The 24219-nt window shown below is 37.0% G+C and overlaps 2 protein-coding genes across 3 annotated transcripts in view; one reads left to right on the plus strand and one right to left on the minus strand.

The window, feature by feature from the left end:
- The window catches only part of NR2E1 (nuclear receptor subfamily 2 group E member 1), a 104598-nt gene extending 82515 nt beyond the window's left edge, over positions 1 to 22083 (minus strand). For both annotated transcript variants that reach the window (XM_074368545.1, XM_074368544.1), the window contains exon 1: positions 21821 to 22083. The gene's annotated coding sequence lies outside the window, so the exon portion shown is untranslated. The remainder of the gene's footprint in view (positions 1 to 21820) is intronic.
- Positions 22084 to 22191: 108 nt separating this feature from the next.
- OSTM1 (osteoclastogenesis associated transmembrane protein 1) overlaps positions 22192 to 24219 on the plus strand; it is a 31994-nt gene continuing 29966 nt past the window's right edge. The window contains exon 1 of the mRNA XM_045524544.2: positions 22192 to 22704. Coding sequence (XP_045380500.2) covers positions 22285 to 22704 — 420 coding nt within the window. The 5' untranslated portion in view covers positions 22192 to 22284. The remainder of the gene's footprint in view (positions 22705 to 24219) is intronic.

Below are 24219 nucleotides of genomic sequence, written 5' to 3' on the forward strand. Positions count from 1 at the left end.
TTTTTTATTGATTTATAATCATTTTACAATGTTATGTCAAATTCCAGTGTAGAGCACAATTTTTCAGTTATACATGAACATGTATATATTCATTGTCACATTTTTTTCTTTGTGAGCTACCATAAGATCTTGTATATATTTCCCTGTGCTATACAGTATAATCTTGTTTATCTATTCTACAATTTTGAAATCCCAGTCTATCTCTTCCCACCCCCCACCCCCTTGGCAACCACAAGTTTATATTCTATGTCTGTGAGTCTATTTCTGTTTTGTATTTTTGCTTCGTTTGTTTTTTTTATTTTTAGTTTTTTTAAGAAAACTCCATACTGTTTTCCACAGTAGCTGCACCAATTTAAATTCCCACCAACAGAGTACAAAGGCTCCCTTTTCTCCATGTCTTCACCAATATTTTCTATTTGTGGACTTTTTGATGATAGCCATTTTGACTGGTGTGAAGTGATAGCTCATTGTGCTTTTGATTTTCATTTCTCTAGGTCAATGATCAGTGATGTTGAACATCTTTTCATATGCCTGTTGGCCCTTGGTATGTCTTCTTAGGAAAAATGTCTATTCAGGTCTTCTGCCTATTTTTCAATTGAGTTGTTTGACTTTTTTTTCACTGGTGAGTAGTATGAGCTATTTATGTATTTTGGATATTAATCTCTTATTGCTGATATCATTAGCAAATATTTTCTCCCATTAAGTAGGTTATCTTTTCATTTTGTAGATGGTTTCCTTTGCTGTGTAAAAGCTTTTAAGTCTAATTAGGTCCCATTTGTTTATTTTTGCTTTTATTTCCTTTGCTTTAGGAGACAGACCCAAAAAATATTACTGTGATTTATGTCAAAGAGTGTTCTGCCTATGCTTTTGTCTAGGAGTTTTATGGTTTCTGGTTTTATATTTAGGTCTTTGATCCATTTTGAATTTATTTTTTTATATGGTGTGAGAAAGTGTTCTAATTTCATTCTTTTACATATAGCTGTCCAGTTTTCCCAGCATAACTTATCAAAGAGACTGTCTTTTCTCCATTGTATATTCTTGCCTCTTTTGTTGTAGATTAACAGACCATAGTGTGTGCGTTTATTTCTGGGCTCTCTATTCTGTTCCATTGATCTATGTGTCTATTTTTGTGCCAGTACCATACTGTTTTGAATACTGTAGTTTTGTAGAACAGTCTGAAGTTGGGAAACATGATTCCTCCAGCTCTGTTCTTCTTTCTCAAAGATTGTTTTGGCCATTCAGGGTCTTTAATGTTTCCATACAGATTTGAAAATTATTTGTTCAAGTTCTGTGAAAAATGTCCTTGGTATTTGATAGGAACTGCATTGAATCTGTAGACTGTCTTGGACAGTAATGTCATTTTAACAATATTAATTCTTCCAATCCATAAACACAGTATATCTTTCCATCTGTTTGTGTCATCTTCAATTTTTTTCATCAGTTTCTTACAGTTTTCCAAGTACAGGTCTTTCACCTCCTTAGGTAGGTTTATTCCTAGGTATTTTACTGTTTCTGATGTAATGGTAAATGGAATTATTTACTTAATTTCTCTTTCTGATAGTTCATTTTTAGTGTAGAGAAATGCAAGATTTCTGTACATTAATTTTGTACCTTGCAAATTTACTGAATTCATTTATGAACTCTAATAGCTTTATGGTGGCATCCTTAGAAAAAATATATTTTTTATATATAATTTTATAATTAATTTTATCTTTAATATTTTTTTCTTGTCTGACTGCTGTGGCTAGGACTTCCAATACTATGTTGAATAAAAGTGGTGAAAGTGGGCATCCTTGTCTTGTTCCTCATCTTAGAGGAAATGCTTTCAGCTTTTCACCATTGAGTATGATGTTAGCTGTGGATTTATCATATAAACCTTTATTATGCTGAAGTATGTTCCCTCTATGCCCACTTTCTGGAGAGCTTTAATTATAAACAGATGTCAAGTTTTTTCAAAAGCTTTTTCTGCATCTATTGAAATGATCATACAATTTTTATTCTTCAGTTTGTTAATGTGGTATATCACATTAATTGATTTGCAGATTGAAAATTCCTTGCATTCCTGGCATAAATCCCACTTGTTCATGGCATATGATTTTTTTTTAATGTATTGTTGGATTTGGTTTGCTAATATTTTGTTGATGATTTTTGGATCTATGTTCATCAATGCTAATGGCCCATTAATTTTCTTTTTTTGTGTGATACCTTTCTCTGGTTTTGGTACTAGGGTGATGTTGGCCTTGTAGAATGAGTTCAGAAACATTCCCTCCTCTACAATTTTTTGGAATAGTTTAAGAAAGCTTAGTGTTAACTTTCCTCTAAATATTTGGTAGAACTCACCTGGGAATCCATCTGGTTCTGGATTTTTGTTTGTTGGGATATTTTAAATTACTGATTCAATTTCAGTACTGGTAATTGGTCCTTCCATATTTTCTATTTCTTTCTGGTTCAGTCTTGGGATATTGCACCTTTCTAAGAATTTGTCCATTTCTTCTAGGTTGTCCATTTTATTGGCATTTGTTCATAGTAATCTCTTATGATCTTCTTTATTTCCATGCTGTCAGTTGTAACTTCTACTTTTTCATTTCTGATTTCATTAATTTGAGCTCTCTTTCTTTTTTCTTGATGAGTCTGGCTAAAGATTTATCAGTTTTGTTTGTCTTTTCAAGGAACCAAAACTTAGTTTCACTGATCTTTTCTATTTTTTTAGTCTCTATTTCATTTATTTCTTCTCTGATTTTTATTATTTCTTTCCTCCTGCTAGCTTTGATTTTGTTTGCTCTTATTTTTCTAGTTCCTTTAGGTGCCAGGTTTGGTTGTTGAGATTTTCTTGAGGTAAGCTTGTATTGCTATAAACTTCCTTCTTATAAGTGCTTTTTCTGTGTCCCATAGATTTTTGGATTGCTGTGCTTTCATTTTCATTTGTCTCAAGGTAATTTTTGATTTCCTCTTTGATTTCTTCAGTAATCCATTGTTTGTTTAATAGCATATTGTTTAGCCTCAACATATTTGTGTTTTTTGTAGCTTTTTGCTGTTAGTTGATTTCTAGTCTCACAGCTTTGTGGTTGAAAAAATGCTTGATATGATTTCAATTTTCTAAAATTTCCCAAGGCTTGTTTTGTGACCTAGCACGTGGTCTATCCTGGAGAATGTTCCATGTGCACTTGAAAAGAATGTGCATTCTGCTGCTTTCATATGAATGTTCTGTGTGTGTGTGTGTGTGTGTGTGTGTGTGTGTGTGTGTGTCTATACATGTATCTGTTAAGTCCATCTGGTATTATGTGTCATTTAAGGTCAGTTTCTCCTTATTGATTTGCTGTTTGGATGATCTGGCCATTGATGTAAATGAGATGTTAATGTCCTTTACTATTATTGTGTTACTGTCAATTTCTCCCTTTATGTCTGTTAATATTTGCATTATGTATTTAGGTGTTCCTATGTTGGGTATATATAATTTACAATTGTTATATCTTCTTCTTGGATTGATCCCCAGATCATTACATAATGTCCTCTTTTGTCTCTTATAACAATATCTACTTTAAAGTCTTTGTCTGATATAAGTATTGCTACCCTGATGGTCTTTTGATTTCCATTTGCCTGGAATACCTTTTTCCATTCCCTCACTTTCAGTCTGTGTATGTCTTTAGACCTGAAGTGAGTCTCTTGCAGGCAGCATATACACAGGTCTTGTTTTTGTATCCATTCAACCACTCTATGTCTTTTCATTGGAACATTTGGTCCATTTACATTTATGGAGTCTGGTTGCAGGACCCAGGAGTCCCAGAGCTGTGTCAGATTGCTGGGGGATTTGGGGGAGGTTCCTGACACAGTTCAGTTTGGGGTCTGTGGTGACCTGAAGCTTGTGTTGTCCTGCTAGTGGGCAGGAGCAGGGCCAAACTGGTCTCAGAGTAGGGTCTGGCCTGCTGAAGGGAAGGCTGCCAGATTGTGATTTTCTTGAGTCTGGTGTCCACCCCCTGATGAATGAAGTTGGTCCAAAGGTTAGAACAAGCTCCCTCGAGGTCAGGGCCAGATCCAAGGGGATTCTGGGACTGGTGCCTGCCCACTGGCAGGTGGAGCTAGGTCATGGGCCCTCTGGTAGGTAGGACTGTGACGAAAGGTGGTTATAGGCTCAGGAGGTCTTAAGGCAGCCTGTCTCCTGATGGGTGAGACTGTGTCCCTACTCAGTCAGTTGCTTGGCCTGAGGTGTCCCAGCACTAGCACCAACAGGCTGTTGGATGGAGCCAGGTCTTGGCTCTAATGAACCAGAGGGAGGATTCCACAATAGTGCTTGCTGGCACCAATGTCCACATGGTAGAAGGAGTTCCCAAAAATGTCTGCTGCCTTTGTCTATGTTCCCAGGTTAAGCTGCAGTGGCCTCCTGCCTCTCCTGGAGACTCTAAGATCAGCAGGTAGATCTGATCCAGTCTTCTCTCAAATTACTGTTTCTGAGATTTTGTGTGCACTCCTTATGAACAATGTCTCTATTTCCTGCAGTCCTTTGAGACTCCTGAAAGTAAACCCTGCTAGTCTTCAAAGTCAAATGCTCTGGGAGCTTATCTTCCCATGTACGATTCTTGGGCTAAGGAGCCTAATGTAGGGCTCAGATTCTCTCTCCTTTGGGAGAACCTCTGCAATGTAATTATTTCCAGTTTGTGGGTTGCCCACATGGGAGTATGGGACTTGGCTATATTGCAAGTCCAACCCTCCTACCCATCTGGTTGTATGTATGTCTTTAGTTGTAGAAGATCATTTTTGTTAGGTTCCAGTGTTTTTCATTGATGGCTCTTCTGTAGTTGTGATTTTGGTATGTCTGTGAGAGGAGGTGAGCTCAGGGTCTTTCTACTCTGCCATCTTGGTGAATCTCTCTTCATCTTTTTTTAAATCCCTAAGTAATATGCCACCAAATGGATATATTACAATTTGTTTATCTATTCACCTACTGAAAGACATTTTTGTTGCTTTAAGTTTTTTGGTAATTATAAATAAGTCTAGTAATACTGGTTGAAACAGTGATATGGTGGTATAAAACCTACATAAATTTGGAATAGGTTAGATATAGATAATTACATAATATAGAATAAGGAGGTGTCACAAAAAAGAGGGAAGGTTTATTGAATAATGTTATGTAGATCACTAGTTGACAATTTGAAAATAGCAATCTGCTTAGGATTTCATTTCACATACCTGGCCTACTTAATAGTTCTCTCCCTGTCCATAAGCTATTTCATAAACAGATTCTTTCATTCACCAAAATAGAAGGTAAATGAAGGGTAGTGAGTAGCAGTATTGATCCCTTTCCCAAGAAGAGCTACTGTTTTGAGGACAGTGTGCTACTCAAGTGGACAGGACCTGACCAACATGTTGCTATGGCAGAATAGGTAGGTCCATCATTAAGTAGGCAAGCAGCACAAGTCAATTCTGTAGCTTCCTGATGCATCTATAGAAGTCCCTACAGTAGTGTCTAGGACCAAAGAAGCTGTTATTTTCTTGTTTCAGTTAGGAGAGTTTAGGCTGTTTTAGTAACAACCTTAAATCTTAGTGGTTTATAAGAACAAAGGTTTATTTATTATTCATGCTACACAGTCACTGCAGTGAAGTTGGGGGCTTCTGCTCCTTGCTTCCTCACTATAGGACCCAGGCTAATGTAATAAGCTTCCTTCTTCAGTGTTGCCAATTGCCACAGCCAATAGAAAGAAGGCTTTGAAACATCTTGTATAACAATCAAATGCTCTAGCCCAGAAGATATCTGCTCAAAATTTATTAATCAGAGCTAGTCACATAGTTGTATCTAATCACATGCTTTACTAAGCCCACTCCAGGTCTCAGAAGAAAGGAGGGGAACTCTATTTGTGGTATATGGTAGTTTTAAGAATTTGGTGCCAGGAAAGCTTAACCTTCTAAAACAGATAATTATCTTTCTCCTTTTCTGATAATGAGAGTTCTGTAACTACCAATAATAAAGCTACTTAGGTGCCATGAATTCTACATATATTATTTTAACTCCTTATAATAATTGTAAGGTTTCTACTAGATGAGAACACTGTGGCTTCACGAGGTTAAATAGGGAAATTAGAGGTAAATAGTAAGTGGCAGATCAGGATCTGAACCTCAGGTTGACAGACTAACTTTAGGGTCAAATTTCACAACGGGTCATTTGCTAGCTCCTATGATTAGCATACTTGCTTCCTTCTTTTTTTCTCCCAGTCAGTTTTTCCCCTTAATTCTTGTACTAATCTTATGCTTGTAAATATATTTTTTATGTTATCTCAAATATTCTGAAGAACTAGGGAAAATTATAGCAAGTATAACAAAAGCATTAATGTCTTATATAAATAACTCATATATTTTGAAAAAGAAAGCATTAAAACTTCAAAAAATCAGCAAGAAAAATTATAAACAGATAGTCTTAAAAAAGGAGGAAATCTGGTTTTATAAAAAGAAAAATATGTTCAAATGTACTAGTTAATAACAAAAAATTATATTCAATTAAAATTTCTTTTCAATTTTAGCAAGATTTTGGTATAACTGGGGTACTCATGTATTGGAGAAAGCACTATGAACTAATATAGACATTTGGGATATAACTGGAACCCACATAAGATTAAAAAAATAATTTTCTTTGACTCAACAATTACAGATATTAATCCCACGGGAAATTTTAAAAGATAGGAAAATGTTAAATATGTGAAGATATTTATTATAGTGTTACTTTCACAAATGAAAAATGGAAAGTAACATGGTATGGTTACATTACAAAATGTCTACTCAATGAAATGTGCTTTCATTGAAAATTTTAAGTACAAAGACAATCTAGAAACATGACGAAATATATATTCTAGATATGTTACATGATTACAAGTATGGAAAACATATATACATCATGGCAAAAGAATATATAAAGAGAGGTGATTGTGGCTGCTCTATAATGCTGAATAATTATTAGCAACTTTTTCCCTCTTTCCAATATTCATGTAATACTTTTATGATTTTTACAGTAATTATAACTTGAAAGAATATTAAATATACTTCATTGCCATGGTCTCTACAATTTATAAACCCTAAGGAATATGCTTTCATTCAGTAAGACACAAGGGAAAGTAAGGAAAACAGTAATCTTAAGGGCATATGGAGTTTTGTGGAAAACCAGTGAAAAACCAGGACTCATGATGGTGGGAATACAGGTCCAGAACTGAGAGTTTATATACAGGGACACTGGATGTGGGCAAGTTTCCCCACATGGGATACTGCCTAAGTGAGACTTATACCATGGAATGGCAGAGAAGGACACATATTCTTTGCTTGTCATTCACTCTCAACAGGAAGGGAAGAATAGTTGAGCCAAATATTCTTAGTTCTTACAAGAATTTAGAATTGTCCTAAAATTTACCAATCAAATAAGTCTCTTTACTAGCTCTGTAGTGAAGTAAGTAAAGGGGTGGAAAGACGCCAGGAGTATTACACTGTGTTCTTCCAATGTGGAAAAAAAAATTGGGAGTGGAGAACATATTTGAAAATAAGAAAAACTAAAAATAAATGAGCTAAGCATTCAATTCCAGAAGCTACTGTCACCACTACAGCATCAGTAAATCCCTGTTCCTCAGCTGCAAGGAAGGCCGAGAGAGAAGTTTGGAATATTCTAAGCTCCTATTGAGGAAGCAGTTTTTTACCTTATAACCAGATTAACAAAGCGGGAAATTCCTCTAACATAGAAAGGAGTTCAGATGCTGGGTGACCAAAACAAATGATAGGTGTCCACTCAGAAAGAAAAAATAAAAATGGTTGTTATTTGAATATGCTACAGTAATTTGCATGGAAAAATCTAAGGTGATTTATAGGCAAACATCAAATTAATGAGGTTTAATTTCCTTAACACAATTCTAACATAAAAATCAATGACATTTCTATAAATCAGCAATAAATAATTAAAAACCTAATAGAAAAAAAGGTCATCATTCACTACAGTAAATATACAATAAGGTACTTGTGAATAAATCTAACAAAAGAGTTCTACATTTTTTAAAGAAGAAAACTATAACATATTATGAAGGATATAAGGAAGGCTTTTTAAAAAATGAAGATACATACTATGTTCTTATTTGGAAAGACTCAATTTCAGGACATGTCAATATCCCAAAATTTGATGTGTAAACTTAACATAATTCCAATTAAAATCCCACCTGGATTTTTATGCAACTTGAGAAACTGATTAAAATGCAAATGGAAGAGTAAATATTTTTAAAAATCTCAAACAATTCTGAAAAAAATGAACAATGAGGTGGGACTGTCTCTTTAAAATATTTAGTCATTATAAAGCTTTAGCAATTAAAATAGTTTGGTACTCGTTCAAGAATGTTCAAAGAGATCAGCTGAGTTGAATAGAAAGTCCAGAAAGAGACTCATGCATTTAGGGGATCTTGATCTATAACAGAAGTGATATTTAAATCAGGGGTAAAAGTATGGCTGAGCTAAAATAATGTTGGAACAATTTACTTTCCATATAGAAAACTAAAATTAAGATTCCTACTTCACACAAAACACAAAAGCAAATTTCAAATAAATGCCAGGTGTAAAAAACCAAAACTTTAAAATTATTTGAAGAAAATACAGGGAACATTTTTAGAATGTTGGGTCACAGAAGGTTTCTTAAACTAGAAACAAAAAGCACAAATTATAAAGTCAAAGAACTGATATTTGGCTATGTTAAAAAATGTTTTTTGTACGACAAAAGATATACAACCAAAATGTAATGAAAAGTACAAACAACTCAATAGGAAGATGGCCACAGTATGTGAACAGAGACTGAAGAGACTAGGAAACCCAAATGATTTATCAATATGTGAAAAGATGCTCAACCTTATAGGTAATTAGGAAAAAACCAAGAAAAACAACAATGAGATATCATGTATCGCCAATTAAAGTTGGTATGCAAGCTGAGTAAAGGTAAATCTCTTAAACTACAGGCATAAGTATAAACAGGTATAATCATTTTAGAAGAACAATTTGGAAGTATGTAATAATATTTAAATAACTTGTAGATTTTATAAACTCTTGCTTATGTACTCAGAGAGACACGTGCAAAGATGCTCATTGTTACTTCATTAGTAACACCAAACACCACCCTCCCCAAAATTCCTAAAGAACCACACACACAAATGTCCATGTATCCACTAGTAATAAAATGAATGAGTAGAATTTTAAGTAAAATGAGGTAATCTATAGATTGAATATTGAATAGTAGTTAAAAGGAGCTCACTAGATCTAAATATATCAACATGAAAAGATGTCAAAAATATAAATTAAGTGGAAAAAAGCAAGATACATAATAATTCACACAAAATAAAATCATTTTTGTAAACTGAAAATATATGTAACATTGTTCATATATATGTACTGTTCACTTATAGATATTTATGCAAAAGTATATAATAATAAGCTGGTAAAATACACACTTTGGTAGCCAGCCCCTAACATGTTCTCCAATGAATCCTGCCTCCTAGATTTCATGCTCTGGTATAATTTCTTCCCCTTGAGTTTGGTCTGGGCTTAGTGACTTGCTTGTAATGAACAGAAGGACGAGATGGCACTTCCAAGGTGAAGTATAAAAAACTGATTTCTTCCTTGTTGGTTCTGGCTCTTCTAATGTTAATAAAGCAATTTGCATGTTGTGGCAAAGAACTAAAGCAGCCTCTAGCCAAGAGCTAGGAAGGAACTGAAGCCTTCAGCACAACAATCGTCAGGGAACTGAATCCTGCCAACAACCACTGAGTGAACTTGGAAGTGGATTTTGCCCCAGTTGAACCTGGAGATAACAGCAGCTTAAGCCAACACCTTGACTGAAGCCTTGTGAGAGTTCCTAAGCCTGAGAATCCAACTAAACTACATAGATTCCTGACCCACAGAAAATGTAAGATAACAGATGTTGTTTTAAGCCATCAAATTTTGGGGTCATTTGTTATACAGCAATAGAGACTAATACACCAAATTATGAGGGTTACAGCCTTGATTGTGGGAGGAAGGAGTAGGGGAGCATGGGATTAGAGGAGAAATGAAGGTGAACTTTAAAAATTACTTTTATAAAAATGACTTTAAACAACAAGTTTATACTGCATAGCACAGGGAACTATATTCAATAGCTTATAATAACTTATGGTGAAAAATAATATGAAAATGAATATACGTATGTTCATGTATGACTGAAGCATTATGCTGTACATCAGAAATTGATACAACATTGTAAACTGACTATATTTCAATAAAAATATATATACAAAAATGACTTTAAACAAACATTACAAAATGTTAATTGTTAAATCTGGATTGCAGATACACGGGTGTTTGGTACATTATTATATGTGCTTTTCTGTATTTTATTTCTCAAAAAAAGAATAAATTTCCAGTCTCAGACTATGAGAAAAACCTGGGCTGAGATGCTATCTTCCAGCTCTCTGGATATCAAAAATACATGTTTTGTTTCCAACTTCAGTTCCACAAAGTTGTTGGGAGCCTTTCTTGGTGTATTTTTTAAGTTATTATTTCCTTTATTCTTTAAAGAGCTGGTTGCAGGAGATAATGGAAAAGAGAGTAAATTCATTTAAATTTTAAGTTCAAAATCACCAGATTTCATGAATGATGACTCTGTAGGCAGGAGGAATTAAAAATGGAAGGATCATTGATTTATTTTTGAAAACTATTTCATGCTATGTTGAAAATTCAAATTACCCAAGTATATGCCAAAGAGGTGTAATGAGACAAGTGTAGCAATTACCCTACAATTCAGACAAAAGTCTTGTCCCATGAGAAAGCAGCACTGGGCTACTTACATTTTTGGTCCTTTCTTCTTCTGATCTTAAGATAAACCCACTTTAAAAATGTTTATTTCATAAGTATATATTTTAAAATTGGTATATGATAAAGTAGCAACTTAAATTATTGTACACATCATTTTCATTACTTTTGCTACCTGCTCATTGCTCCTCATGCATTCTAGTGATTTACTATAACAAATCATATATATTTAAATAATTTGGGTCTATAAAATGATACTACTTGTGATAATTTAATAATCATACGACTTCAAATGTTAGGCTTTAATTGTAAGGATTATTTCCACATTTTATTCCTTTTCTTTGGATTAACCAGCCATTTTATGAGGGCTATCTTGTATTCCTTTTGTGGAAAATCCAGTATATCAGTGTTTCTTTCAATTCATAATGAATGTACAATTAAGATTTAATTAGAAGCACACTAGTATAAGAATTGAAAGCTACTCTGAACCTGTAAATGAAATGTTACACTTTTAAATTGCTCACATGTTGCAACCGACCCTCTCTAAAAAGCTGCCATATGTAAACTTAATTTGAGGTGGAGGTTTTTAAAATAACATGATTGTTTGTTACACTGAACCTCTTCCTTGTCATGTGCTCACCAAAAAAGCTCATTTTATATAAAGAAAGACTCACAGATGCTTCAAGGAAGAAAAGGGGAATTTTCACTACACTTGTTTTACAAAGAACATCCTGTAGAAGTATTTAAGGGTGAGGAGAAAATCTTACACTCATTAATGCATGTCCTACCTAATTCTCCTCTCCAGTTTTCATAGCTTTACAAAGAAGCACATTTGGGAAGCATGTCCATCATACATGAATCAACTTTGAATAAATTTTGAATATGTAGCTGTATATTTAAAGTAATGCTTTAAAAAACTAATACATCCTATTAAAATTTGTGTCTTCAATACTGTTTCTAATCCCACTAACTATCCCACTAACTTCTTTTCAAACTTAGATATATAATTTCTAAGACTGAAGTATAGAGTACATTTAAAGATGATTATGGGCTTTCTCATTTGAATTGGGATTAATTACTTTTCTGAAAGGCAGAATGGAATAGCAACTTAGTGGAGAGGTTTGAGCCTTAGTGAGGTAAGAGAGAAGAGTTCAGGGCTGCTGAAAATGACCTACTGACATGTCTTGACTATAGGAAGAGAAATGGCTTTGTTCCAAAGTGGATTTCAGGCAGTTATATGTCTAACTGTCTAGGGCTTGAAGGGTTTCTGACCACTTGGACTACAAGCAGAGAATTAGTATCTTAGAAAACTTACCAATCAATTTTGTTCTTACATCTGGGTCCAGAGGGCTTAATCATGGGATGTAGCAGAGAAATAACCAAGTGCTTATGGTCATTGTGGAGATAAGGACTTATAGAAAATTCTAAACATTCAAGGTCTTGACATTCACAGGGAGATTCAGAATTCATGCTCTAAAGGCAGAGCATTTCTGGAAACAACCTATCACCCACAGGTCTCTTGTCATTAAGGCAATATATTATCATAATCAATATATTTCCTAATAATGGAGCAGATGACATTTTAATACATTTTAAGAGGAAAGTAAAAGGATTTTAAAGAGATCATTGTTTTAGGGAGATAGCTAACTAACCATGTATATAGATCTCCAGGAAAGTTGACTTTATTAAACTTGAGCCTTAAATTTCTCTTTCTACAGTCTTTAGAATATAAACAGAATAATAGTGGCCATATATAAATTTATTAAAATCACATATTCCCAAGATGGAATTCATTTACTCAGAATTTATTTAAGCAATCGCTTGTGTATATATTGATACCAACATCCATATCCGTATATTAAGCTCAGAGCATAAGATCAGCATGGAAAAACAGAGTTGCTGCCCTGACTTAATATAATTCCACTCTAAAACAGAGAAATTTGATATTTTAGGTAGCTTTGTGTCAAGAAAGTATATGACTTCCTTTAGACTTTATGAAATATTGCAAAAAGCTTACAGATTTTCAATTCCCTTATGGACTCCTAGATGTCTAGGGATCTCAGGCTGGAAACCATTGGTTTACAGGGTGAAAATAACTGAGTGACTGCTTGCCCTTTATGGTCAGTTCAGGTACTATGATCATTGAACTAGATCTCTGCAAAGCTGATCTGGATAATAAATATACATTTGAACTTAAAGACAGCTCAAAATCCAGGAATAAATTTGCCACAGTCATTTAAATCTTTGTGTAAGAATGGCTCAAATGACCTATATTAAAAAAAAACAAACATACTTATGGTATGTATTAAACGGATCCCCAAAAGGCCCAATTGCCTCAAAATTCCTCCTTTTACCCAACCTATCTTAATACCATCCACTTCCTTTTCCACTGCATGGACTCCAGTAGACTACTGTTTAAGATCAATTTTCCTTGAGGAGGGCCTTGCAGTAGAGACCTACTAAGTCTGCCATCCAGCCTCCCTTCTCTGCAAACATCCCCCTTTCCCTCCCATCTATCTACACGGTCACAGGATAGCCTCTGAGCAGTCACGGTTATAAATTATGATCCCTAACACTTCCCCTGGCTATAGTTTGGGCTGAACAGAGACTCAACCTTGGAAAATTTGGAATTGAGAATAAAAGATCTGGTCTTTGTCTAACCTGAGATCTTTAATGCAAGAGATACAAAAAATGTAGTTCATGCCATATTTTCTACCATGAAGACTGGATAAAGAGATACACAAAGTGGAACAAAGACAGAGTGTATGGTGCATAGTTTCAGTCCCATCCTGAGACATGGCCTTGGTTTCATCCTTTATATTTTCTACTTTTTGCTTAAGTTAACTTGAGTTGGTTTCTGTTTCTTAAAATCAAGAGTTTCAACAGATAGACTGCCTTGATGGAAGCCTACAGGCAAGTCCCTCAGTCACATTATTGCCTCTATAAGATCATCCAGTAGTTATTCTCAAATGCACAGAGAATCCAGTCTCTGAAGATCTAGGAATACAGTCACGGTACCCAGAGAGTCAAAATGAGATCTTAGTTCACATCGGACAAGTCCAAGGTAGATGGATTTATTGATTTGTTGTAAAACCAAGTAATTACTTTAAATAGTTGTCAGACTCTTTAAAATGTTAGCAGACTAACAAGAGGGAATGAATAGGCAACTGTCTCCTCCATAGTACTCAGAAAAGCAGAAGAGGTTTTTTTTTGGGTGTGTGAGTAATTTCTTTCTCTAATTTTTGGGAGAAAAAAATGACCCAGTCCGCAGTTTTATCATTCAAATACATAAAGCATAGCTCTCCATTCTTCATACAAAGCTGGGGTGGACACAGCCTGAAAGAACTGAATAATTAAAATATCAATCAGAACAGGGAAGATTAAATGACTTTACTTGAATAGCGCAATTGGGCATAATTAGAATTGGAAGGAAAATAGAAGTTTACAAAAGAAGCAAAGCAAACAATTTAACATTGGCTGGGTCATCAAGTAAGCAATAATAACAAGTGGTACTTGCTCCAAATGTTGCCATAGGTAAACTGAAGAGCATCCACTTCTCTGAGACATGGACATTCATATACTTTACCTTGTGTATAACATTTTCCCTTCTGCTTCTGTTGTCATGTACACAATGAATATGACTAACTTAGAATATTTAAAACTTGGTATTTTAAAAAGCATACTGTATAGAAACAGCATCTTATTGATTTCTCTAGCAATCTATATATTTGAGGAAATTAAATGGATAACAAACAATAAATAATAAAACATATTTTGAGATACATAAAACTATAGTATATGGTTATTACTAAGCATTGAATAATTAACAAAGTTTTTTAAAAATAGTACAATCACTTTTCTATTTACAATTAAAGTATCTGTATTAGTCAGGATTCTCCAGAGAAATAGAACCAAGAGGAGATATAACACAGATATAGATATAGATATAGATATAGATATAGATATAGATATATATAGAGTGGTGGGGGAGGGAGGGATATTTATTATGAGGAAGTGCCTCAGATATTATGGAGGCTGAGAAGTCCTGAGATGTGTAGTAGGCAAGCTTAAGACCAGGAGAATTTATGTGTAGTTATAGTCTGAATTTGAAGGCCTGAGAACCAGGAGAGTTGATAGTGTAAGTTCCAGTATGAAAGCTGGCAGGCTCAAGACTCAAGAAGAGCTGATGTTTCAGTTTAAGTCCAAAGGCAGGAAAAAGAGTCAATAACCCAGCTTTAAGCAGTCAGGCAGGATTTCCCTCTTATTCAGCCTTTTTGTTCTATTAGGTCTTTGATTGATTGGATGAGACCCACCTACACTAGGGATAGCAATCTGCTTTACTTAGTGTACTAATTCAAATGTTAGCTTATCCACAAACACACTCACAGACACACCCAGAATAATATTTGACCAAATATGGATACCCCATGGCCCAGTCAGGTTGACACATAAAATTAACCATCACAACTTGGCATCCATCCCCTTGTCAACTTGGCACCCATATGCATCTCCTTAAAACAAGCTTAATTGCTAAGTAAAGACAATAACAAGGTCATGATTCTACCTACCATGATACAACTATCCTGCATACAAACAAAAAACACCAGCCCCTTCCACAAAAGAGGAGGCAGTATCTTGGAGTGATGTTTACTCTTTTCCTTGTTGTCCCATAGCCTAAATTCTATGATGTAAAATTAATAATAATTAAACACTATGAATAAAGCCAATATATCTTATTTTATATGAAAAAGGAATGAGAGATGGAAGAAAACAAAGATATTTGAGATACACACACATACTCATAATGAAATAAGTTAGAATACTCCTAACAATTACATCTTCATTTGTATAATTAGTCACATGATCATAGATGGTGACTACCTTCTTCCACTCCCAATTCTGTATCCCTTTTGTCTTCAGCAAGTATCTCAGCTATCATGGTTCTTTACCTGGAGGAGTGACCCAAATCTTCATTCTTGAAAGGTCTGGAGCATTAGTAGTCTCACCTGGATTGGGTTGTTGTAGTTTTCCATTGGCCTTAATCACAGGGCATGGTGATACTAAGGGATCTCCTATATTCCAGATATACTCTTCCATACCTCCACTGTGAAGCAGTGGTCCAATTTCCCCTTGGTAGTCGGGATCAGTCACCTCAGCCAACACAGAAATTCCCTTCTTTGCTTATTGATTTAGATGCATGAGGAGCCCATTGTAGCTAGGCAGCAGTTTTACCTTCCAATTCAATGGAATCATTGCTGTGTCTCCTGGTGGAAGCATTCCACCCTTTGGAACTAAGATCTCAAGATCAGCAGAACATAAGGTTACATAGACAGGAAGCAAAATTTTTGCTAGTAGGTCACTAGGGATAACAGTAAGTGGCAACACTCCCAATTTCTACCCCTTGATTCCTGGACTCACAAATCCTGGCTATGGGAGACATAACATCATATATTAGGTATCTAATTAATAACCAGATTTTCCTGTTATATTAGGAAATTAATTCAGTGATCAGAATTTGGTCACTGATAATATACAAATACTGAAGCACACGTATTCATGTATATTTCTATTTTTTCTTATTGAGCAAATATTTTAAAAATATATTGATACAAACATGAAGTTCTATTAAGGCTCATTTATTACAAATATATATTTACAATCAAATAGTCTGTCTAGTAAATGTGATTAAACTTCATTGTTTTAAAAATATCTTCTAATGCAGAGGCTATAAAGTACTCTATTTAGGGGTGAGAGATTTGGAAATGAGATTGACCACCAGAGTGAATACGAGATACTTTGCAAAATTGTCATGAATGAACAACATGACTTATGTGTTCAGGTCATTCTAGTCAGGCATGCAAAGTTTATGGACATTAAGAGTTAACTTACTACCTTTTTAAATATATTAAAGAATTGGGAAAGCAGAAGTATAAGTTTCCACTGATGTATCAATGGAAAAAGCATTTAAAGCAGATGTGTATTTGCATTACATAAATTCAATGTAACAAATGTACTGAGTAACTACTAAGGTCAAGTACTTCTGAGTATAGAAATACAATAAGACACACTTCACATTCTCCATGAGGTTATCATCTCACAGGTGTGTGTTTGGGGGAGTATAAGAGATACACTCTAATTACTTTAATGAAAAGTTGGGTAAAACAGAGGAAAGTGCCATTTAAGATAGCAAGTCTAACACACGATTAGATCTGCTCCTTCCTGAAATCTCCACAAAATGACGGTAAAAAGATTTTTTAAAAGATACATGAAAACATAAAGAACAGGAGGGAAGAAAACAGTAAGAATATTGAAAACTGGAAAGCAGATGGACTAATGATAACTGACTGGGCACAACCAGGAAAGCTGAATCCTAAGCCTGCAGTGGAGGGTAGGGGGGAGGTGGGGAAAGCAAATGAATTACGTTATAGAACTTTCAAATAACCCACAAAGTGGGGAACTTCAGGTACCTCTGAAAATGGAGGTGGAGGAGATAAAAAGAGAATAATTGTTTGAAAGTCTTTTTACAATATCCTCCCTACAACTCTGTCCTACTCTGACTCCAGCAGAATATCCCTGAAGTTCTGATCTCTGGAGAAAGTGAAATAGAGGGAGTCTGGACCAAGAGGCACAAACATATTTGAGGGCAGGAGCGTTTTACTGAAAATAGGGTAATTAAATAATGATTCACTAACTAAATGTGAAGACTGATAGTCTTTTTCCATTGCTAGAATCTCAGAATGTTGGCAGATTCTTCTCTGAAGAGTGTGATCTGCCCAAGAGAATAGAGCTAAAATATTAATGTTTTTAATTCTTTGTTTTGGGTGACCATTCTGTGCATTGTAAGATGTTTAGCATTCCCGGTCTCTACCCACTAGATGTCAGCAGCACTTCTTTCCTAGTTGTGACAACCAAAAATGTTTCCAGACATTGGCAATGTCCTCAGTGGAGGGGGATAAATTGCCCCCAGGTGATAACCATTGGCCTATAGTGATTCTCTACAGTCAAACAGCCCTATACATGAGTTTCCATACAGCTCTGTAGTACTGCTCTCTTAAATATAAGCAGAGTCAAAATTCACCAGACATCCAAGGAAAAATGAAGAAAAAAGCAACTTGGAGGAAATAGGCTAAGAGGAAGAAGAAAACTTAAAAAAAAAAAGTAGCATCTACAAAACAAGAACTATTAGAAATGTAAAATACAGCAGCAGAAATGAAAAACCTAGTAGAAGCACTGGAGAACAAAGTTAATGAAATCTGAAAATAGGATAAAAAGACACAGAGATGAAAAAATAAGAGAGGACACAGAAGATTAGAAAATTAAAGTAACAGCCTAGGAGGACTATATTAGGAAAGAGCTTAAGCTGCTATAACAAAGAGACTCCAAAATATAGTGGCTTAAATAGCAAAGAAGTTTATTTCTCTATAGCCTAGGGTAGGTAGATGGCTCTGCTTTATGCCAGCTGGTTCTGTCATGCTAAACATGTTGTATCCATATCCATCCCTGTATCCACGGCTGCTGTTTCAATTGTTAACATTTTCTAACTAGCAGGAAGGAGGTCAGTAAAAGTCACAACTTAAAGATATGGCTCATAAGGTACATGCATCATTTCTGTTCACATCTAGCTGCAAGGGACACTGGGGGAATGCAGTCCTGTCCACGTGGTCATATGCTCAGCGGAAACTCAGGAGAGAGTTATTAAGATGAAGGAGAGAATGGATATTGAAGGATGCTGAACAATTTCCACAATAAGGTCTAACATCCAAATAAAAGGAGGTCCAGAGAGAACCAGAGAAAATAGTGAGGATGAAATCAGCAAATAAATATGCATTAGGGTGACTTAAGTTTTGCTGTGGCAACAATCCCTAAATCTAAATAGCTTATAAAAACAAAGGTTTATTTCTTGTTCAAGTTGCATGTCTGTCACAGGTCAGTCAGCTGGGGGTTCTGTTCCATGCACTCTCACTTAGGCCAACAAAACTTCCACCATCTAGAAAAGTGTTAGTCATTGTGGGGAGTGGGGAGGGGGTGGGACCCCCTGGTAAACCATACAATTACCTCTAAAGATTCCATCTGTCAATTCTGCTTACATTTTGCTGGCCAAATTAAGTCAAATGGCTAACCTAACCAAGTCAGGGCAAATTTCAAGGGCACAGCAAAGTGCAATCCTATTAAATGCACAGGAGAAAAACTGGAAATATTTAGGAAAAGATATTTATGACTACCACCTAAACCATTTAGGTCATAGACACCTAAATATTTGGTTCACTCTCCTTCCTGCAGGCAAAATATACTTATCTCCCCACCCCACATCAAGGAAGACAAACCCAAAGTCCCATTTTGTCATTTTATAAAGCTCAAAGTCTAGACTCTTTGGGTGAGTCAGACTCCTCTGGGTGATATTTGGTAGTCTCAACAACAGGTTCAAATATGGCTCTACTTGGTTCAGAGACCTATGAACTAAAAAGCTAAGTTATCCGTCCTCATGTACCAATATATGGTGGTGGAAGAGGGTCAGTATAAGCTCAAAAACAGGAAGAACAGAGACACATAGCAGACAGTAGCCCACTGCAAAAATGTAATAGAACAGTGGTTTCCAAACTACTTCTTTTCCCTAGTAGAATAAACCTTAATTTGATTTGTCTGATGCCGTCTCATGATTAGAATCAGGCTATGCATCTTTGGCAGGAATATAATAGAATTGGTGCTGTGTTCTTCTAACTGCATACTATCAGGTGGCATATAATTTCTATTTGTCCCATTATGATGATGTTCATGTTGATCATTTGATTAACATGGTGTTTGACAAACTTCTTGACTGTACGCATTTTTTTTTCCATTTGCACTTAATATGTATTTTTTTTGGTGGGGTGACTTTGAAAATATATAAATATCTTAAGCCTCATGAAACATTCAACTTATTCATTTATTTAAATATACCACCATAGGCTCATGGTTCTGTTTTATTCAATGGGTTATGACCCGTTAACCATCATTATTTATTTTGATGCTCAAATTGTCTCAGATTTGGCCAGTGGGAGCCTAGTCAAGCTGGCTTCTGTACGTTCTTGACATATCCCCATTATTCTTTAAGCACTTCCTTACTTTTTGGTACAAAAAAATGATCCAGGCTAAACTTGTGCTTTTCCTGCCCCAGTGGCAGAATCAGCTATTTCTCCAAGGATTCTTTGTTCTTCTCAGTGGAGAATGATATTTAGAAGCCACAATCTGGACACTATGTGTGCTCACTATTATTGGAGGGCTTCTGCTATTAGGCCTTCTCAGTGGATAGAGCTAGGGAAAATACACACACACATACATATACATATGTGAATGCATACATGTATTACAAATATACACACATATGCAATTACATCTATATTTATTTCTATATCTGTATGTATTTCCAGCCATTGATATTGCTAATTCTAATTGAACACTACAGAGTTCATTTTACTTTTCTCCCTTTTCATATTTGTAACTCCATTCTCTGATAGTGAGAAATCAGACTCCCATTATTCTTAATTTATTTATTTATTTGATCAATCTTTCTGAATTTAAGCAAACTCCCAGTTACTGCTGTCCTCTCCCTTTCATGGAAACCCTTCTTACCCACTCAGCATAAAACACTCTGCATCGGGATTCTCTACCACCACCACCATGTCCTCCTCTTCTTACCTGTACTCTGACACTCCTCTCTGGGCCTCTGACACCCCCGCCCCCAAGCATAGATGTCTACCTTACTCTACTTCATCTAATGGCTTTAGGATGGAATTGTTCCAAGAAGGAAAGGGAAAAGAAGTTTGAGTGGTTTGTCCAGGATTTTCCAGGTTTTTGCACAGGATGCAGGTTTGTGCTGCACCCCAGGAATCCCTTCAGTCCCAAGCAAACCTGGACATTAGCCACCCTAGGAAAATAAGTTGTCTTAATTTCTTCAAATGCCATCATATAACTTTTAGGTCTTTCTAGGTAACCATTCTTAAGAGTTCTTTAGGAACCATTATGAGTAGATTGTTAAACCTCCATGGGAAGTATTGTAGCAGAATCAACAACATCGCAAATGCACATACTCTCATACCTAGTAAGTCCAACTTCTAGGAATTTATCTTAAACATATACCAACCTTGCAGAGATAAAATTATTACCTGCAATATTGTTTGTAACAGTAAAAGTAAAATTAAAGGATCATATTAAAGAGATTATGGGCCCTTTTCCTCATCCCATTAAGAACACAAAACAATAACCAGATTGGCTAAAAAGTAACTCTAAGAATCCCTAGAAACATAAGTTAGCACAATAAGATGAAAAGGAATTAGTACAGTAGCTCTGCAATTTACAAGGCAAAAATGAAAGCAGGATGACACAAAACAGCCAGGAAATAATTTTTTACCAAACTTGCTAGTCAGGTACTTGTCAGAAAACCGTTTCCCAGGTCATTAGCTTAGTTTCTTTTTACAGCTCAGTAGTGGTATCAGAACGCTTTTCACAGAGTGTCCCCAACGACTGCCTTGAGCATGTCAGAAACTGGATGGGACTTTGAAGTTAACCAGTTTGGCCAGGATTTTGCAGACTTTTGCATTGCATGCAGGTTTGTGATGCACCTCAGGGACCCCTTCAGTCCCAAGCAAACCTGGACATTAGCCACCCTAGGACAAGCCGCGACAGAATTTAGACTGGCGCTGTCCAACACAGCACCGCTACCCGATAGAGTTATGTACATTCAAATTAAATAAAATTAAAAATTCAGTTCCTCGATCTCAGTAGCCATATTACAAGTGTTCCACAGTCAAAGTGGTTAGCGGCTACCGTATTAGCTCAGATATAGAATCTTTCTATCACCTCAGGAAGTCTATGGACAGCGCTGACACAGTTTAGCGTTTAAAAAAAAAAGCTTGTAAGCCAGCTAGGCTCCACTACTATAAATAATCAACAGACGTTATTATTCTTTCCAAATAGTCTGAGGGAGGAATTACACTAAGAAACACCAAGCAAAAATTATGCAAAGGCACCTGCTAGCAGGCTTTCTCAGGGAACTCACCCGTAATTCCCACGGTGGAGGCCGTCCGTCCTTCTGTGGTACAGAACTCCTCAGACTTCTAGAATTCAGCGAACTTCCAAGAGGTGGTCGACCGAGGACAAGACCACCGAGATTTCATTGTTCAAAGCGGCGGTTGCCTGTATTCATATGGCGAGTGAGCCTCGGCCCAGTGTTCCCCAGCCGGACGCTACCCGGGTCTAGCGCTCCCCTCAGTCCGGCGCTCGGCACCGGCTGGGAGCGCGAAGCCGCCGGTGTGTGCGCGCTCCCGCATGCACGCCGGCGCGCGGCGTGCGGCGCGAGAGATCCCGGTAGCCAATGGGGAGGGGCGCCGCGCGCCGGGGGCGGGGTCGTGACGCGCGCGCCTCGTGATCAGGCTCGCGGCCTGCGCCTGAGGAAGCCGGAAGCGGCGGCTGTCCACAGCACCGATTGGGGTCAGAGAGGAGGCGGTCTGCGCCTTGGGGTTTATGAACCCCGCGATGGACCCGGACCTGACGGTCGCGCGACAGAGGTCATCGTTGCTGCTGCTGCGGCTGCTGCTGCTGGTGGCGCTGCTGTGGTCGGGGCTGGCTCTGGGCACCTTCTCCTTGGGCAGCAGTCCCCACCGAGTCCTCCACGACCTCCTGTCGGAGCAGCAGTTGCTGGAGGTGGAGGACTTGTCTCTGGCTTTACTGCAGGGCGGAAGGATGGGGCCACTGTCGTTACCCCCATACTTGCCGGATCTGGATCCCGACTGCCGGGAGCTGCTGCTGGACTTCGCCAACAGCAGCGCAGAGCTGACCGGGTGTCTAGTGCGGGGCGCCCGGCCGGTGCGCCTCTGTCAGACCTGCTACCCGCTCTTCCAACAGGTCGCCAACAAGATGGACAACATCAGCCGAGCCGTGGGGGTGGGTAGAAGAGCACACTCGGGACCTCTGGCGTGGAAGGTTGGGAAGGGAGGAGAATGTAGCGATGGTTAACTCTGGGGGCCTCAGTTTCAGATCTGTGAAAAGGGGGTTGGATTTGGACTGTAGAGTTAGGGGCATCAGAAAAATGGGTGTTACAGGGCTTGGGGTTTGGATTTTTACCTTCTTGGCTGCTGTGGGGCATCTTTGTACATATTTGCAGATTGATATGACTAGCTTTCTTGGGGCTTCTGCACAGCTAACCCTACCTTTTCTTCTCTTCTTTTCCCCCTTTCCCCCAACTCTGCCACAGCTTCTTCCCATCTTCACTTGGAGTTCCCAGGAAAGACCTTTCCTGAAACCCCCAAGTGGAGTGGGGAAACGAGAGTATTGGCTAGGAGCTTGAGTTTGTAGCCAGACATTTTCAAGTCCACCACTTTCTAGCAGTTTGATCTTGGATTAATTATCTTGGAGTCTTAGTTTCCTCCTCTGTGAAATGGAGAAAAATAGCTGCCTGATGTGGCTATTAAAAGAATTAAAATAGATAATGCATGAGAGTTCGTTTTAGTGATTAAAACAGTCTGGAGCCATTCTGCCAGTAGACCAGTTCTCTGCTTATTAGTGGTGTACTCTGGTCAGGTTACTTTTTATTCTCTGTGCCTGTTTTCTCATTTGTAAGATGGGAATAAAAGGAACTCATAGAAAACTGGCACATGATGATAGTTTTCAGTTAACAGGAGCTAAAATTTTATGAAATGGTAAATCTGCCCTCCACTCTTGATACTCTTAACAGCTCTTCTGGTCATGTGGTAGGTGCTGTGAGGGACTTAAAAGAAAGAAGGAAGGAACGGAAGGAAGGCTGGAAAGCAGGAAGGCAGGAAGGAAGGAAGAGAGAAAGGGAGAAACAAAGAAATGGAGAAAGAAAGAAAAGCAAAGCAAGGCACAGAGACATGTGCCTGCTCCTAAGAACTGTATAGGATCTGGAGTAGGAAAGGATTAGAGTGTCAGGGCTGGTGGGAGTCATGAGGTGTGGGCTGGATATGCCTTGTAAGGGAAAAACATGTGGAATGACATTGGGACTGTGGAGTGGAAAAGTTCCTCTTGCATTGGGGAAAAAGTCTCATGAAAATGTGGTTGGAATTATTTCATAAATCATGTTGATTTGGCAAAGTATAAACATATAGTTGCATCCTGCTTTAAGTCAGCCTCATACTATTTAACATAAATTATATTTTTTACATATGTAGGGAGTTTATTTGCATTAAATAAACTCTGTGGTCAGTCTTTCTGTAAAGAGCTAGTTTTCAAGGTAGTTTAAGTAAATTTAGACTTACATGCAGTACTTGTCAGGCATACTTATATTGGGTATAGCAAGGGATGGAGATATATATATTCCCTTAAAGTAAGGCACCCAAAGCTTGTCCCTGTCAACTACAGCAGGGAATGATATGGCATCATATTCTGTTTTAAGCAATTAGATGAGTTGCCCTGTGGCCAGAATGACCGTGAATCATTATG

Source organism: Camelus bactrianus, chromosome 8 (genome assembly GCF_048773025.1).
Source record: "Camelus bactrianus isolate YW-2024 breed Bactrian camel chromosome 8, ASM4877302v1, whole genome shotgun sequence".
Lineage (NCBI taxonomy): Eukaryota > Metazoa > Chordata > Mammalia > Artiodactyla > Camelidae > Camelus > Camelus bactrianus.